At 38.4% G+C, this 18425-nt stretch overlaps 1 protein-coding gene across 1 annotated transcript in view; it reads left to right on the top strand.

Moving 5' to 3' along the window:
• RUNX1T1 (RUNX1 partner transcriptional co-repressor 1) overlaps positions 1–18425 on the top strand; it is a 135809-nt gene that overhangs the window by 84023 nt on the left and 33361 nt on the right. Inside the window, 2 exon segments of the mRNA XM_070630628.1 lie at positions 813–994; positions 15412–15662. Coding sequence (XP_070486729.1) covers positions 813–994; positions 15412–15662 — 433 coding nt within the window.

Genomic DNA, 18425 nt, shown 5'->3' with positions numbered 1-18425 from the left:
ATCTATCAACAAGCATGTTCTGAGAGTCTTTTTCAAAGTGCTGGGCTTGGTGAGGAGCAAGAGTGACGGGACAGAGGATTTCTTCTAATGTTGAAATATATACATATTCCTTAGAAGAAAGCTGCTATAGAGAAAGCAGGTTACCTTTGTAGACTTAGCAGTATATGCTGTTTTGTGCATGAGTTCCAACCAGGACATTTGACCGTACTCAGTCCATGACTTAAATGTTGTATGAATCTGATGGTTATTAAAAATAATCTCTGTGTACATCTCTATGTTTTTTCTTTTGAAGTTAGTAGTTGAAGAAAGCTGTTTCCTAGGATTAGCCTGTTTTACCTGGGTAAGTCACTAGATACAAAACTGAGTGTGTCAGGGAGCCTATTTTGAGATTGATCAAACTGGGTGTATGTTTCATGTACCCTCCATCTTCCTTGCAGAAAACAAAAGTTGCTCGTGGATGGAGCTGGAATCTGATATCCTGCAGTTTATAATCCTATTATGTTTGAGAATGAAGGGACCTTAAAAATAAATAAGTGCCACTCCCAATGTTATCAATGGGCATGGAAGCAGGGGAGGTGAGGTGGCTCACAAAGGTTAGACGCCTCACGCTCCAGACAGTGCAGGGCCGTGGGAGACTATCGCTGTAGCCCAGTCCTGAGAGCTGTGCCTGGGAATCAAACTTAGTGCTTGCATTCGATGACATTTTTGTTTAGTCGAGTGGTTTGTTCTGCCAGTGATTGAAAAGCAGAATGGGTCCACTGGTTAGAAGGAACCTTCTGGTCCATCCTCTCATTCCTGTCATGCTCCTACAGGCCAACTTGCCCCTCCTGCAGCGCGAACTCCTCCACTGTGCAAGGCTGGCCAAACAGAACCCTGCCCAGTACCTCGCCCAGCATGAACAGCTGCTTCTGGATGCCAGCACCACCTCACCTGTTGACTCCTCAGAGCTGCTTCTCGATGTGAACGAAAACGGGAAGAGGCGAACTCCAGACAGGTGAGAGGGAGGAGGACCCTGTACTAACTGTGGCCTTTTCCTCATGCCTATGGTAGGAAGATATGTTTTGTGTCATGTCTAAACTGCTGACTGACACCTGTTGTAAAATGGCAATAAGCTAGAGTGGCCCTCTTGGGAATCTGGCTATGGCCTGGGACGTTCCAGAGTGATGAATCTCTGGCCTGCATGAGGCTTTTGTGCAGCTTAATCTTTGCTGCTTGTAATATTAAAGTAAAAGGTGAAGATGAATGATGTTCAAATGTGCGAAGTTCCACTGATGGTTCTTAGACACACAGTCAGTATTAAAATTCTCATTTGTTATGTAATTCAACCCAACCACGTATTTTGCCCTTCAGTGTTAGGAAATTTGCTGTTCCAGATTTTCTCAAAATATGATGATTTTGAAAGCTGGCTTTTATGTATTGCTCAATAAACATAATACAGTAGTTATTTCTTTTGGGTTTTATATGAACTAAGAGAAAACTTCTGGGAAGCTAGATGAACTGAGGGAAGAAGAGAGTTAAGTAATAGAACTAATAGATGGCATTTTTGCTGAGAAGTTTTATTTATCAGCCAGTTCTGTCAGGCACTCTGCCCTCGTAACCGAGAATTCCAAGAAATGTAAAGTGAAGCCCCTTCTCCATTGAACCCTACAAAGTAGCTGTTGAATATGTCCTATTTGTGAAATTTTCCCTATACCTTATTAAAATAATTTTCCTAAATACCTCATCCTCATATATAATTATTTTCTAACAGAAGAATGTAAAGTCTTATTAGCATCATTTTGCATATTTGTGAATTATGGAGAATCTTAAAATGAAACTGTATGCAAAAACTTATTTGCCATATGCTTTGTTTCCGTTCTCTGCATTGCATCAGGCATGAGTGTAACAGCCTTTGAGAGGTTAACACTCTGGGCAGTGATGTTGAAGATTCACAGGAGCTTATGGTCCTTGGAGCTGCTCGGCGACATCTATCTGTGACCGACTTCGCCACCCTTAAATGTATTAGCTGCTTTGCAAATCAGAATGTTATTAAAAGTCAGCCAGTTTACATACAGTTATCACATAATCCTCTGTTAAGCAGTTTTTATGCTACAATCTCTGGAATTTTTCTCCTCTTGACATAGGACTGCTTAATAGTTTTAAATTCTTAAATCAAAAGGTTAAACGTTAGTTTACTCTGGCATACTCTAGACCCACCTCTATACATGACCTCTCAATAGTGCTGCATTCTTATTTTTGCAAGTCGTATTTCCTTGGTCATATTTAAGCATTTAGTACTTTAGCTTTTAAAGGGAACTGCTTAATCCAGGTGTCTTGGTGGCATGTCCATACGATGCTGAAAACTAAGAAGCGGCCCGAGGACAGGTGATTCACACATGTTTTTCTGTCTGATCCTAACCATTTACGCTGCAGGAATTCAGTACTGCCAGCAGAGACTGAGATGTTTCAGCTCCATTTTCCCAGGCCAATATGGTAAAAGAATTAGGGAGAGACTAGATGGAAAATTGGGAAGGAGAACATTTATTTGGGTAGAGGAGAGGATAACAGGGAAAGGTTTAGATAGCTGTGATAAATGTAAAGATAATCCTTTAGGCAAAATTGGAAATGGACATGATCTATTCTGGAAACCCTAACTGCTAAGGAACCATAACAGGCAGAATGAAAACTTGTTTCATTTATTTCTCTGTATTCTCAGCCTTTCCTCACTGGTTCTTTCGCAGGGTTTTATGTTTGAACGTACCATGCCTTTAGACTCCTCCTTGGACAGGGCTGAGATAAGCCCTGAGCAATATGCTAACATTGATATGGAACCTTCATATAAATTCTACAGAAAAGTAGCATTTTTGTTTTGATGATCTGTTGCTGTGTGTGTATGCGTGTTTGCATTCAGTGAGGTAGAACTCTCTTAAAAAAGCCGTCAGTCTTAATCTCCCTGTGGTTATTCATAGCTAGTTGCTGGAGTCAGAATTCACACGGTTGCTCTTTGGATGGAACATTCTTTTTCAAGTGGAACCTGAAGTGTGTGTTATAATGGAAAGATGGTAAATGGATTTCCTTACGAGTTAGGAGGAAGGGTAATGAGAATATGTTATGTAAATACATTTGTATCTTATTGGAATTTGATTAGAGCCAGGAAAATATGGGCCTCTACAGTATTTCTTTGCATGTATTTTCTACACCTTGTTTGCATATGCGTTTTCCTATTCTCTGGTTGTTTATCTGTATGTCCAGATCTCCTCTCTGAAATTTTATAGAGTCTGGAGCTGTCTGACAGTAGAGCTTTTCTGTTTTACTGAATGTTTTGTTGGTGCATATGGTCTGACATGGATGAGCAGCCACGGTGAGATTTTGGAGTCTATTAAACTGGCTCATTAAAAAGATCAATCTGTTTCTGTAATAACACTGGGAACCATCAGTCACTAAAAGAGGGAAAAACTGACACCTGAGGAGAAAACACATTTTGGTAATTTGTTCATGACATGTCATGAACAAAAGAGTGCTCTATATTTTGTTTACAATGTTGAGGGCTCAAATTCTGTGACGATTGCTGATTTAATCTACTAAACAGTCGTCATGCATTTCAGGGATGGGTTTTGGCAAATTTAACTTTCTTCTCATCCTTAAATACGATTGTCATTGGTTGTGTTTTTTTATTTTTTTTTGAACATTGTTATTTACAGAGAAATGAATACTCTGGGGTAGTCGATGAAATCTTTTTTTTTTCCTGTATGGAACAGTGAAATTTATTCTACTTCCTTTTTAAAATAGCTCTGGGGTGAGTCTCTGAACAGGTCTTTGTAGACTATTGTAGAACCCAAATTAGAGAAAGACAGTTTTCATTTAAAAATCATGCTATTTTTTTTCCCTAAAATATTAGGGAAAGTTATTAGAAAATTCTGATTACTACTCTTTGTTAATATGTAAAAGTTTATTATTTATGGGAGACCTTTATTTTGCCATTCTGTGATGAGAGAAGCTGAAGAAGGGAATATGAACCTGTTTTGGAACTGGTTCAATGAAGTGATCACTTTCAAAGATGAGACAAGAAGTTAAGGGTGTTCTTTAAAACTGCTCAACAGGGGGGCCGGCCCCATGGTGCAGCGGTTAAGTGTGCACATGCCGCTTCAGCAGCCCAGAGTTCACCAGTTCAGATCCCAGGTGCGGACCTATGCACCTCTTGTCAAGCCATGCTGTCACAGGCATCCCACATAAAATAGAGAAAGACAGGCATGGATGTTAGCTCAGGGCCAGTCTTCCTCAGCAAAAAAACAGAGGAAGATTGGCAGCAGATTTTAGTGCAGGGCTAATCTTCCTCAGAAAAAACCTACTCACTGTGATGGCACGTGAAGACACTGGAACTCTCAAATGGAGTGAGGAGGGAAAAGAACAGTTAGGCAAACTGCATTTTCTTGAGACTACAGAATGGATAAAAATTACTAAGCTTTAAAAAAAATACTTGCGTTGGGCCAGACTGGTGGTGTAGTAGTTAAGTTCATGCTCTGCTTTGGCAGCCCAGGGTTTGCCAGTTCGGACCCCAGGCACAGACCTACACACCGATTATCAAACCATGCTGTGGCAGGTGTCACACATATAAAGTAGAGGAAGATGGGCACGGATGTTAGCTCAGGGCCAGTCTTCATCAGCAAAAACAGGAGGATTGGTGGCGAATGTTAGCTCAGGGCTAGTCTTCCTCAGAAAAAAAAAGAAAGAAAAAAGTGTTAATTATCTATGCTTTCTTCTTTCGCAGCTTTGATATCACAGCTTTTTGTTATAATTTGTCTTTAATATTGTGTTCTCACTTGTTATGCTAATTTTCTGACTCAGAGAATCTTTCCTGCTTAAGAAATCAAACTAAGTGATCATTGGTTTTGTGTGGGTAACACAGTCTTCCCCCATTTCAAATGATTGACGTTAAGTATTAATCCCTTTCATATATGTGTAATCATTTTAATGTAATTATGCTTTAAATTACCCTCAGTTTAACTCATCTTAACTTCTGTTATGAAGGCCACATAGTTGCATTAATAGCTATTTCCTCCTTCCCCAATTATCAAACATTATTTTCTAAAAAGACTTGCCTGAACTTCAGAAATATATATTTTGTCAAGGATCTTATGGATTTAGCAGGCCAACCCTATCTCTTTATGCTTGAGGACAGTAAGGCCCCAAGAACTTGCCTTTATTTTTCTTTCTTTCTCTCTTTTTTTAAAATTGCAGTAACATTGGTTTATAACATTATATAAATTTCTGGTGTACATCATTATATTTTGATTTCTGCGTAGATTACATCATATTCACCACCCAAAGACTAATTACAATCCATCATCACACACATGTTCCTAATCACCCCTTTTGCCCCCCTCCTTCCCCCTTCCCCTTTGATAAGCACCAATCCAGTCTCTGTCTCTATGTGATTGTTTGTTCTTGTTTCTTCTATTTATGAGTGAAATTGTATGGTCTTTGACTTTCTCCCTCTGACTTATTTCACTTAGTGTAATACCGTTAAGGTCCATCCATGTTGTCACAAATGGCTGGATTTCATCATTTCTTATGGCTGAGTAGTATTCCATTGTACATATATATACCACATCTTCTTTATCCGTTTGTCCCTTGTTGGGCACCAAGGTTGCTTCCAAGTCTTGGCTATTGTGAGTGTTGCCGCATTGCACACAGGGGTGCATGTATCTTTACACATTCGTGTTTTCATGTTCTTTGGGTAGATACCCAGCAGTGGAATAGGTGGATCATATGGTAGATCTATTCTTAATTTTTTGAGGAATTGCCACACTGTTTTCCACAGAGGAATCTCCATACCAGTTTGCACTCCCACCCGCAGTGTACTTGTTGTTTCCTGTCTTGTTAATTATAGCCATTCTGACAGGAATGAGATGATATCTCATTGAAGTTTTTGATTTGCATTTCCCTCATAGTTAATGATGTTAACATCCTTCGAAAGAACTTGCTTAAAGTCACAAAGCTTCTTTGTGTAGAAACCAGCATATTTACATACCTGAAATCTTTCAGCTGCACAAAATGTTTTAATGTATAGAGTTTGAATAAGGAAAGCTCAACTAAGAATTTTTTTTTCTCCTTACTTTTTCCTCATTTATTTCTTCTCTATAATTGCTCAAGTGGGTAAATGCAATAGTATAATATTTTAGGGTTTATAAATCTTTATAACGATAGAGGATCCACAGTCAGCCAGGTTTCCTGGCTTAATGAATAAGTTAGAAAACACTGAAGGTTGGAGGGTCAGAAGGAAGTCATTTTGAAGCCATGTTGGTTGAATATATAAGATTTGTTAGCACAGTACACAGGAGCTGAACCTTCCAGGTCCGTTTTTCCTTTTCTGCAAAATGAATGAAGTTTCAATATTTTTGTCTTTCTAAAGAGAAAAGGTAGGTATACTATACAAGGAATTGTAGTGTTGATTGACTATGCAAATAAGAATTAAATGTGTATTATCTACTGCATTTAGTTTTCTATGAAAAATGTAGGAAATTTATATTATATTCGTACATTCTTGTTTTGTGTTGCGTCTTTTATGCATTCTTCAGTTTCAAGAAGTGAGTCGGGCAGAGTAGGGCCCATGGCAGAGTGGTTAAGTTTGTGCCCTCTGCTTCCGGGGCCCAGGGTTTCGCCGGTTCAGATCCTAGGTGCAGACATGGCACTGCTCATCAAACCATGCTGAGGTGGCAGCCCACATGACACAACTAGAAGGACCCAAAACTAAAAATACACAACTATGTACCAGGGAGCTTTGGGAGAAAAAGGAAAAATAAAATCTTGGGAAAAAAAAAGCGACTAATCATCCTTGTAGAAATGATTTTTTTTATATTAGCACATCAATTGTGAAGGCTTCTAGTGAAATCACTTTAAGTTGTATTTACATGTTGAGAAATATAGCATGGTTGTAGAGGACATTTTGATCTCTCCACACTCCAGCATCTACATTAACTTATTAGCCTTATTTCTTGCTGCTCTCCTAGGGTCTAGCCCTGCCTTAGTCTATATTCTGACTGGTGGTTTCTGCTCTGTTCCCTAGTTCTTTGGTTTCAACCCCATCCCCTTTTTAAAATTGAGGTATCTTTGGTTTATAACATTGAATAAATTTCAGTGTACATCATTATATTTCAACTTCTGTATAGACTGCATTGTGTTCACCACAAAAAGTCTAGTTTCCATTGTCAACTTACAAATGTTCCTCTTTACCCCTTTCACCCTCCCCTTACCCCCTTTCACTCTATTAACCATCAATCAAACCTCCTCTGTATCTATGTTTGTTTGTTGTTATTGTTGTTGTTTTTTCTTCCACATGAGTGAAAGTATTTGTCTTTCTCCATCTGACTTATTTCACTTAGCATAATACCTTCAAGGTCCATCCATGTTGTTGCAAATGACAAGATTTCATCTTTTTCCATGGCTGAGTAGTATTCCATTGTATGTATATGTGTGTGTGTGTATGTATAATATCTTTTTTATCCATTCATCCGTTCATGGGTACTTAGGTTGTTTTCAGGTCTTGGCTATTGTGAATAATGCTGCAATGAACATTGGGGTGCAAATATCTTTTTGACTGTTTTCATGTTCTTTGGATAAATACCCAGAAGTGGAAGAGTTGGATCATATGGTAGTTCTATTCTTAATTTTTTGAGGAATCTGCATGCTGTTTTCCATAGTGGCTGTACCAGTTAACATTCCCACTAGCAGTGTATGAGGGTCCCCTTTTCTCCATACTCTCTCCATTTGTTATTTCTTGTCTTTTTAATTATAACCATTCTGATGGATGTGAGGTGATAAATAATTGTAGTTTTGATTTGCATTTCCCTAATAATTAGTGATGTTGAACATCTTTCATGTGCCTGTTGGCCATCTGTCTGTCGTCTTTGGAAAAATGTCTGTTTAGATCCTCTGCTCATTTTTTAATTGGGTTGTTTGTTTTTTTGTTGTTGAGTTGTATGAGTTCTTTATTTATTTTGGATATTAACCCCTTATTAGATATGTTATTTGTGAATATCTTCTGGCAACTGGTGGGTTATCTTTTTCTTTTGTTGATGGTTTCCTTTTCTGTGCAGAATCCTTTTAGTTTGGATTGGAAGAATTAACATGATTAAAATGTCCATATTAACTAAAGCAATCTACAGATTCAGTGCAATCCCTATCAAAATCCCCATGACATTTTTTGTGGAAATAAAACAAATAATCCTAAAATTCATATGGAACTACAAATGACCCCAAATAGCCAAAGAATCCTGAGAAAAAAAGAACAAAGCTGGAGGTAGCACACTCCCTGATTTCAAAGTATACTGCAAAGCTATAGTAGTCAAGACAGCATGGTACTGGCACTAAAACAGACACACAGATTAATGGAGCAGAACTGAGAGCCCGGAAATAAACCCATACGTCTCTGGACAGCTAGTTTTCGACAGAGGAATCAAGAACATACAATGGAGAAGGGGAAGTCTCTTTAATAAATGGTGTTGGGAAAACTGGACAGCCACATGCAAAAGAATGAAAGTGGACCACTATCTTTCACCATACACAAAAACTAACTCAAAATGGATTAAAGACTGAAACTGTAAAACTGCTAGAAGAAAACAGGTAATTCACTCTGACATTGGTCTTAGTAGTATCTTTTTGAATACCATGTCTACTCAGGCAGGGGAAACAAAAGAAAAAAATAAATGTTCCTTAGTTCTTATATGTCATAATTCTATTCATGCTTCACAAGCTAACTCAGACAGGATCTACTACTTGAATGAAGGTTTCCCAATCATAAATATTATAATGTTTACTATTTGCTGAGCAGTTAAGATGTGTCAGGCCCCATGCTAAATAATTTACATAGTAACACATAGCACTTATTTCCTGACAGTCCTTTTGCAGAGATTTGGGCAGGCTGGATAATGTGTCTGAGGTCACATGGCTTGACAGAGGCACTGATAGGATTCCAGTCCTAGGTTCTGAGTTGAACAGCCATGTTCTTATAACTATGATTCTATACCACCAGCCTCTGAGCAACCCAGCTTGAAAACAAAGAGCTTGATGAAGTTATTGAATACCAAATATGTGTTAGGCTCTTTACACAGATTTTTTCATATAGTCCTCTTAGTAGCTCTAACCAAGATAATCATCCCCATTTTGTGGATGAAAACACAGAGGCTCGTAGAACTTAAACCTCCTGAGTTCACCTAGCCAGCAAATAGCACAGCCAAAATTTGAGGCCACCTTCTTAGCCCCTGTTTTTTCAAGTGTATGTTCTGGAGTTGTCTTTTCTCCCTCTGATTTCCCATACCACTTTTGTACTGTTTTTATGGAAGCTGTTGGAGATTATGTCTTGCTCATCTTTGTATGCCCACTAAAGCCCAGGATAGTGTCTTACATATGACAGGTATCTAAAACAAAGCAAACCACTACCACACACATACACAAAACAACAACAACAAAACACCACTTGAACAAATAAATAAAGTTAAACATAATACAGTCATTTTCAGTAGTATAACAAATGGTCTCTCCCCCAAGATTCTTTTTTTTTTTTTTTTTTTTTCTTGCTTACTTTTTTCTTTTCTGGTAAGGAAGATTGTCCCTGAGCTAACATCTGTGCCAATCTTCCTCTATTTTGTATATGGGATGCTGCCACAGCATGGCTTGATGAGCAGTGTGTAGGTCCATGCCTGTGATCCAAACTCATGAATTCTGGGCTGCCGAAGCAGAGTGAGTGAACTTAACCACTATACCACCGGGCTAGCCCCACTTTGCCTCCTTTCTTGCTTTCTATCATTTTAAAAGATGCATTTCTGAAAATACCCACAGCAGTGAAATAGCCATGAATTACCCAGGAACAAAATGCCATGATTGATTCACTGACCATAAAAAACTAGAGGGCTCCAGTCAGAATGTGTAGATAACAGATTAGAATAAGAAATAAGATTAGAATAAGAAGGCATAGTTCCCGACAGCAGGAGCAGTAGAAATCATCTGCAGTGGCCAGAAATTAGAAAAGACAAAGGGACAGCCCTTAACAGACAGTCTAACTGTTGAGCAGATGGCGAGCTTCAGGAGACACGTAACAGAAGCACTCCACTTTCTCACTGGGGGAGGGAAGGCTCTGTGAACCCACATATTGTAAGACTTGAAGGTCCAGTTATCATGTTTACAGGTCTGGAGTGGCCAACATCCACCTGTGTCTTATTTACTCTTGAAGGTATTAGCATACTGCTCAGGAGGTTGTCTCCTGGGTGATTATTTAGTAATGGAGAGATTGAAGGCACTTCTTTCTGTGTGAGCCGGTAGTGATGCTCCTGTATCATTCTCGTCTGCTCTTCACCATCTAAATATCCCATTTCTTCTAGGATGATAGCAAAACACAGAAACCACTGCAGGTTGTCATGGAGAATTAGGGTTGATTTTCTTTTTAAGGAGGTGGGGGAATTTGTAATATATTTTGATTCAGGTACATTATTCAACACCAATAGAAAGGTGTTATGTAAAGTTCTTATCTAAACTCATCTTTTTCCTAATAAGTCTTGAAGAAACTTTTTACTGAACTGTGTTTTAAAAATATGGTGACAAGAATGACTTTTACCCCCTTTGATTCACTGTCTGGTCCTTCTATGGAACGTTAACAAACTGCCTATGTTAGAAAAGGGAAGGAAGATGTGTTTAATATTAAGTTATTAATATCTTTGGGCTTTTCTTTACTAGAACTGTTACCTCCTGAGATTTAGATACAGACTTCTAAAATACAGAAGTAAAGAATTTTTTTTCTTTTTTTTTTTTTTTTACCTATTTTGAGACTCTGCCGGCATCTCAGTCCCAGCTGTGGCTGACATGCTGGCAGAGTGGGACAGTGGTGTGATCAGCCAAGATAATAAGATGTCCTGGGGTAGGGCAGAGGGACCTATGCCAGAGATGCTTAAGAGACCAGCAGCAGGACTTGATTTACAGACAAAATTATAGAGTGACTTCTGAGTTTCTGCTTGGGTGACTGGTAGAGGGTAGCATAATTGACTAGTACAGAAAGTACCAGGAAAAGATGACGTCAGTTTGGCTATGTTCTGTTTGAAATGCCTGTGGTAACTCTGAGAAGGTGTGTATTTATTTATAACAGGACTAAGGTTAGAATTTTTGAGTTTCTTCCTTGCCATTCCAAGGTTTAGTATCTTGTACCAATTTGCCTTTCCCTAGAACAATCTTTACAGTGATATTTTCCTCACTTAAAAAAAAATTTAATCTAGGAAAAAACTTATGCCTGTTTCTGTCATGTAAGAGATTGCTATGGTCTTGTTATTCTGTTTATTGCCATGATCTTACAATAGTTTTTTTTCTTCTTCCCCATTTCCTTGAATGTTATACTGTTTTATATAAATGTTGCTATGGGATTATGAGTGTACACTAGCCAATCATGAATATATTTTATGTATCATAAAATATTTTATGTAGAGGAAAGTTTTTAATTTTTTTATTTTTTTGAGGAAGATTAGCTCTGAGCTAACTACTGCCAGTCCTCTTTTTGCTGAGGAAGCCTGGCCCTGAGCTAACATCCATGCCCATCTTCCTCTATACGTGGGACGCCTACCACAGCATGGCTTTTGCCAAGCGCTGCCATGTCCGCACCCAGGATCCAAACCCGTGAACCCCGGGCCGCCGAGAAGCAGAATGTGCGAACTTAACCGCTGTGCCACCGGGCCAGACCCGAGGAAAGTTTTTAAAAAAAGGTCTTTTCTTTCTCAAATAAATCAGTTTACAGCCTCTGTTATTGAGGAACTGAGAAGTAACAGCCTGAGGTGGGGTAAAGTACAAATTAGGTTGCCTAAGTTTTCTGTTGTTTTTTTTGTTTTGTTTTGTTTTATTTTCCACATATTGTTTCCTGTTAGTTTCATTTTACTGGGCAGGAAACTATAGCCAGAACGTTAACTTTGCTAGGTAACCTCAAGGTCACACAGCTGAATCTTGAGCGTTCCCCTATTCTTAGGACCATCAGACCCTGAGAGAGAAGTGATTGGGGTCTAAATGTTGAAGCGGTGAGATCATGTTCAGGAAGGTTTCTCCTGGTAGGGAGGGAGAATATCCTCAGGTTGATTTAAAAAAACAAATGAAAAATGCCTTCCAGAAATCCGTGAGACATGATGGACTACCAACGAGAATTTGAGTTATTTCAAGGGTATGCTGGTCTGGGACAATGAAAAATATTTGTTAATTTTGCCTAATACACTTTGAAAGAGCAACAAACATGCAAATTTGGAATTTTCCCAAGCAAATGTGGTGTAGATGGTTGCCGGCATTTCTAAGCAATACAGACAAATAGCAATGAAGTTGTTTCTGTTAGCTTTCTGGGCTGAGCCTTTGATGGTGTTGGTCTTACACATAGACATGCGTGATTCGGTGAAGCACCAGGGAGACCTTTCATAGTTTCATTTCTGTAGGCTGTCAGCTTTCTTGCTTGCTGTTAAAATGTAATTACCTCTCTGAGGTGATGAGCTTTGTTGTTTCACTAGCTAACAGAGTGATGGGACCCAGGACAGGACAGGAGAGACCAGATAGAAATGATAAGACAGACCCAGGACCTAGCCCTGCTTCTTAGGATATTACTGTCCTTGTTTTGGGAGGAGAAAAAAGCTCTGTTTTCATAATAATGGGTCCTTGAAGTAATAGCACTGATCAGACAGCTGATCCGAGGGTAAAGATAAATAACAAATCTAACCACTTTGAAAATTCTAAGAATTCTTCTAATGTTGTACGTTGTTGTTAGCTTTGAACAAGGACAGACAAACCAGTAAATTGAGGCGGTTTGACACAACTGGGTCAAAGGTATTTCCATATTTAGGAATGTAACAGGGCCTGCTGTAAGGTATTGAGGATATTTTCTATTTTTGCACAAAAAATCAGCTATAAATAATTAAATTGTTCAAGCAAAGAACAGAGAAATTCTCTGTTGGCTCAAGTGGTTGACTTAGACACAGTTTGGCTAGAGGATAATCAGCCCTGTAGGTTTTGATCTGCATAACTGTGACATTAGATGTAAATATAGGATAGTTGAATTGCAGAGTTTTCAAACTAGAAGGGACCACAGAAATCTTCTAGTCCAGTGGTTTTCAAACTGAATTTTAGCAGCAGACTTTTTCCTTTAAAAATGAAACCTTAGGTGGAACCCCAGTTTTTAAAATGGATAAGAATAATAAGTGGGTTCCTCTGGTCCTTTAAATCATTGTTTGGGGGACAATTCTTCATTGCCTACGGAAAGAATCCCTTAAGCACCTCAAGTGACAGTTTGAAAACCACTGATCTAGTCTAACTCTTTCATTTTACAGATGAGCAAACTGAGGTCCGGAGAGGTTAAGTGGCTTGCTCAAAGTCACAGCTAGTCAGGTAGGAGCCAGGACTAGATCTCAGGTCTCTTGATTCCCAGTCCAGTGCTCTTTCCACTATATCACACTGCCAGTAAGGTAGGTGCTGGGTTATCATTATATTCATAGCTAGTAGTAGTCTTCAGTATTTTCTAACTGATTTGTGTTGGTAATACACATTGAATATTGAAGTGTATTATTCAGACATGTATAGGATATGAAAATACAGATTAGAATCACATAGATATCCTCTTAGAAAATAAATCAATATCTAGAATGTTTTCTTTTACTTTTAAAAATTATTTTAAAGTAATGCATTTACATAATGTCTGAGCTATACTGGACATTTTAATCTGTCCATGATCAAAATGTATGGAGTGAATATGTTTTAGTGCAGACACATGCTTTGATGGGAGCAGCACTGGGACTTCTGGCGGTCACTCCCATGGGGACCTTGCCCTGCTGTCATTTCCAGTGTCGGTCAGTTTCTCATCTCCACAACAGTGCATCTTTCTTCAGCATGTGGTGGGCATGGATTTATTTCATAGTGAACTCTGCAGAGTTTCCCTCAGTTCTTTGTGTGCCACTGTGTTCTGTCTCTAACTCCTTTAATCATGGATTGTCACTGGGTCTCTACCCTAAAGGGACATAAAGGATGGTTCATTATAGAATCCTGTTGCCCCTAATGATCTCTCTTGTCGAGATACTTCCCTCCAGTATTATCAGACAAAGACTACCCTAGACACTGGGGAAGTAGAAGAAGTGTCTTAAGACCTCTATGCTGTTATCACCAACCTAAATCAAAAAGGCATGCAGAAATCTTCAGCTACTGTACTTGGTAGAATTGTTATGGGGAAATTTCCCAGGGAAAATGGGTGAGAGCACTGGTCTAAGGATAGAGTGCTGGTCTTGTGAGGAGAGCTAGCTACTAAGTAAAAACTTAGTTTAGGAGCTGTGATTCCAGTCAAAGTTGTATGTGGTTTGTTCCTATCTTACTGAGTATATTGAATTAGTCTCTAAGAATAGAGAGATACATTCAGCCAGAAAATATGTCTTTAGCCCTGCTTCTGTTTGAGAATCTAAGAGCAGTGATTAGGTATCAGGTCTCATCCCATGGTCCTTCGGGGAACCAAGTTCAAATTTCTGTGTATCACATGATGAAGTGCAGTCAAGGTCTGTCTGTCCTGCCCTAAGACCTGATGACCCCAGAGAATTCACATAGTTCCTCGGGGCATGTGTTTCCTCAACTTTAAAATAAGGAGGTTCACCTAGATCCTCCTTCTAGTCCCAGCTGAGTTCTTTATGACGGCTAATCTATTATCTAGGTGTCTTCTAGGTAATGTCAGAGTCCCAGACATTGCATTGTTTTATTGCATTAGTTCAGTTTGATCAGTGCTGTCCAGTAGAACTTTCTGAGATGATGGAAATATTCTCTACCTGCACAGTCCAATACCATAGCCACTAGCCACGGTGGCAGTTGAGCACCTGAAATTTGTCTACTACTGCTAAAGAAGTGAATTTTAAACTTTATTTAATTTTAATTAACTTACATTTATTTTAAACAGCCTCACGTGGCTACTGTATGGATGACACAGGTCTTAGATGTTCTCTGACATGAAAGTCAGTCGCCAGGTTGGATAAATGGAATAAGTGTATTTAAGAATTCATCAAGGGAGCGATGCTATTCTACCTTGATGAATCTTCATCCAATACAATCAGTCTTAGGGTAATTTGTTAGAAGGCAAGTACTCTTTTGAACGCAAATGTTATTTGTAGGAGGAGATTGGGTTTCCTCTTATCTATGACTTAACCACATGAGCTTCAGCTGAAAAGGTATTTGCTAATTTGATGAGAACTGAAACATTTTCACTTGTGTGCAGTCTTGTGAACATTTAGGCCCCAGCATGGGTTCCTGTGAATTCCCAAAGGTCTGGGAAGCTGAGTTTAGAAAGTTTCTGGCCGGTAAATGAATATTCTGTTTATATTACAGTTCAAATCTCAGTGTCAACTGTGTTGGTTTCTGAGTACATTATGAAATAAACTCTTTTTCTTCCTCCCTCAGAACCAAAGAAAATGGCTTTGACAGAGAGCCTTTGCACTCAGAACATCCAAGCAAGCGACCATGCACTATTAGCCCAGGCCAGCGGTACAGTCCAAATAATGGCTTATCCTACCAGCCCAATGGCCTGCCTCACCCAACCCCACCTCCACCTCAGCATTACCGTTTGGATGATATGGCCATTGCCCACCACTACAGGGACTCCTATCGACACCCCAGCCACAGGGACCTCAGGGACAGAAACAGACCTATGGGTAAGACTGAAGGAACTCTTCACTTCTTATGGGATTGGATGCTTGAAGACTTGCATCATTACTTCTCAGCTGAACTTGAGGCTTGAAATCTGATAGGGGTAAAAATTCTCTTCTCTTTCTTTATATTGTCTCTTTTATGAGATAACTTAGTTAGTATTCATATGTTCTTTAACAGCTGTGCTTTCTCTCACTTACATTCTTTACAACAGCAGGTTATTTATTTTTTTGGGAGGGGGGGCGTCTAAATTAATATAAAACCCTCAACTGTATTAACAAATGCAAAGTGAATTTTTAGTTTAATTTTTTTTAATGTGAGAAATTTCATATGCAATCGATCTGCCACATACGTTTTTAAAAATGTTTCTTTTCTTTCATTGTATCTTTTATTTCAGATAGTCTTAAGGTCCATTTTGATTTTTCGAGTCTCCATGATATTCTGGATTTGAAAAATATGATATGGTATGATATCTGTAGCTTAACTCAACATATGTTCTTTGAGGAATGTTTTGGTACTTTTTTTTTTTTTTTTACCTGAAAGTGCCAGTGATTCAATTTAGTATTGACAATTTAGTGTCAAAGATCAAAATACCAAAGAAGGAATGAGTTTGGGTAAATGTGTGTTCCATTGGCCTGTGTTCATTACTTCTTTGCATAAAATTATTGGAAGTGAGGCATTTAGGAGACATTTTCTTTTAAAGAACAAGTGTCCACCATGAAAAACGAGAAGGAAGATGAACCAAGTAAGTTTTGATACACAGTCAGTGGTCGAGGTGATTACATCAGAGCACTGTCCCTGGGCCTCCTTCAGGTCCTAATTTTTGGTGAGTCAAGCTATTTATAAACTGATATCAACAGTCAGCCCTCTCTTCTTTTTCCGTCTCCTGTGTCCATACCACCCACTAGCAGGACTTCCTTTATCTTGTAGCTGGTTGTTGACAGACTTTCCTGACATTGACAATTTGGTGGGCAGGATACTGGAAACAGCAACGGATGAAGGCCAAGTGAAAAACCAAAACACAGAGCTGAGGATGCAGAACTCAGGGAAAGGCACCCAGCCAGTTATCCTCTGCTTGAATAGTGGGAACAGTGTGTTTTTAGCCACAGGTAGAGAGTATGGTGAGCAGAAATTTACGTTACGTTTCTAACTAGGTTACTAGCAAATAGGAGCTGCCTCATGTAGCATCTTTTTGCCTTTCTACACACAACTCTGCAAATGTTTAGAAAGCAGATAGAGAGAGTCAGGGTGAGGGGAGGGGTGATTGATGTCCTGGTTGTGAGATAGTAAAATAGTAGTTCTGCTTCGCTACAGTAGTCATTTCTACGTTTGTATTGTGTATTGGACAAATGGCTAAGCGTATAATTTGTGCTTTCTTAATAGCTAGTCTCTCTGATGTTCTCTCAGGTACCATTTCTGAAGAGCTGTCTAAATTGGTTATGTTATTTCTCGGTCTGGATTGTATTCTGACCCCAAAATCGAACATGATAACAACTGCTTTCGAAGCAAAAGCCTTGCCATTTATTTATGACTTAATGCCCCCAAACCATGATTGCTCATTCTCAAATAGAAGTGGAGTCACTAGATTATTATTAGACCAGTTCAAAATATCCCACTTTGTATGTGTTAGGAAATGGCCTATTTCTTAGACAGCAAATGCTATTTTATGAAATATTCGTACCAGTGCACTGTAAAGTAATCACCAAGGAAGTAATTACGCTTCTGTGCAGTAATTATGTTTTCATCTCGTAATGTAAAATATCCCTTTATGAATTATATCTGTGCCCACTGGTTTTATATGATTTTTCTTCAGACCATATTCCTTACCTTTTAATTATATTCACTTATAAAACTAACAGTGCTAATCTCTATAAATGTGTGCAACTACTTAACCATCCCTAAGGTCTGGCAGAGTTTAGTGTGTGTTAACGTAAAATAAAATCTTGATATGTGAGTAACAAATTATGGTGTTACATCAGGCTGCCATTTTGAGAATATAAAAATTATTATAAAGATATACTGAGTCTGGTAGGATTTATAAATGCCTATTATGTGTAGAGACATACATTCACTAGAATCCTTTGTTAAAATAACTTTACAAGCAGTATTAGTTTATAAGTAAACTTAGAGTTTAACTAGTTAGGAATCAGTTAAGACTCAACATTAGTGTCAAATTTCCCACAAATGAAAATGTATTTTAATGAGTCTGAGCTATTTTCCTATAGTACATCTCTCTGGTATTATGAATATAAATAAAAAGTGTGTGGTGATGAATATTTAAATATCTGAAATAGAGAAAATAATAAATGTGAGATTTTGAGTTGTTTTACTTTTTCTTTTTAAAGGTTTAATTCTATCCAACAAATGGCCTTCAGAGTTCAAAAGCAGTAAATGAGTCCTATATTTTTTCACTGATTACTTGGGGTCAAACATGTTTCTAATGTACTTTTTTATTTTAAGTGACATAATGCTTAGCGCTTTTCCATTTTTGCTGGAATCCCATTAGCCACAGCCATCCTTTCTGTTGCTTGTTAATATTATTCCAGGTGTTAGAGCTCATATCATTATTGATTTGGTCTGCTGAATTTTTGAGAACCCGTTACTTCCTTCATGTGAGTGTGTAATACCTGGAGGTGCTGTAGCCATGAGGGGACAGCCGAGAAACTTTTGAGAACTCTGGAGTTCTTGGTTCTTAAAGGGAAATAGTAAGATATCTCCATTGGGAAAGTCAGTGCCACATTTATATCTTTATCCTTCTCTGGTTGTTT

This window comes from Equus przewalskii, chromosome 8, assembly GCF_037783145.1.
Source record: "Equus przewalskii isolate Varuska chromosome 8, EquPr2, whole genome shotgun sequence".
Taxonomy (NCBI): domain Eukaryota; kingdom Metazoa; phylum Chordata; class Mammalia; order Perissodactyla; family Equidae; genus Equus; species Equus przewalskii.
Note: the sequence above shows the minus strand (reverse complement) of the source record. Positions and strands in the feature narration are given on the sequence as shown.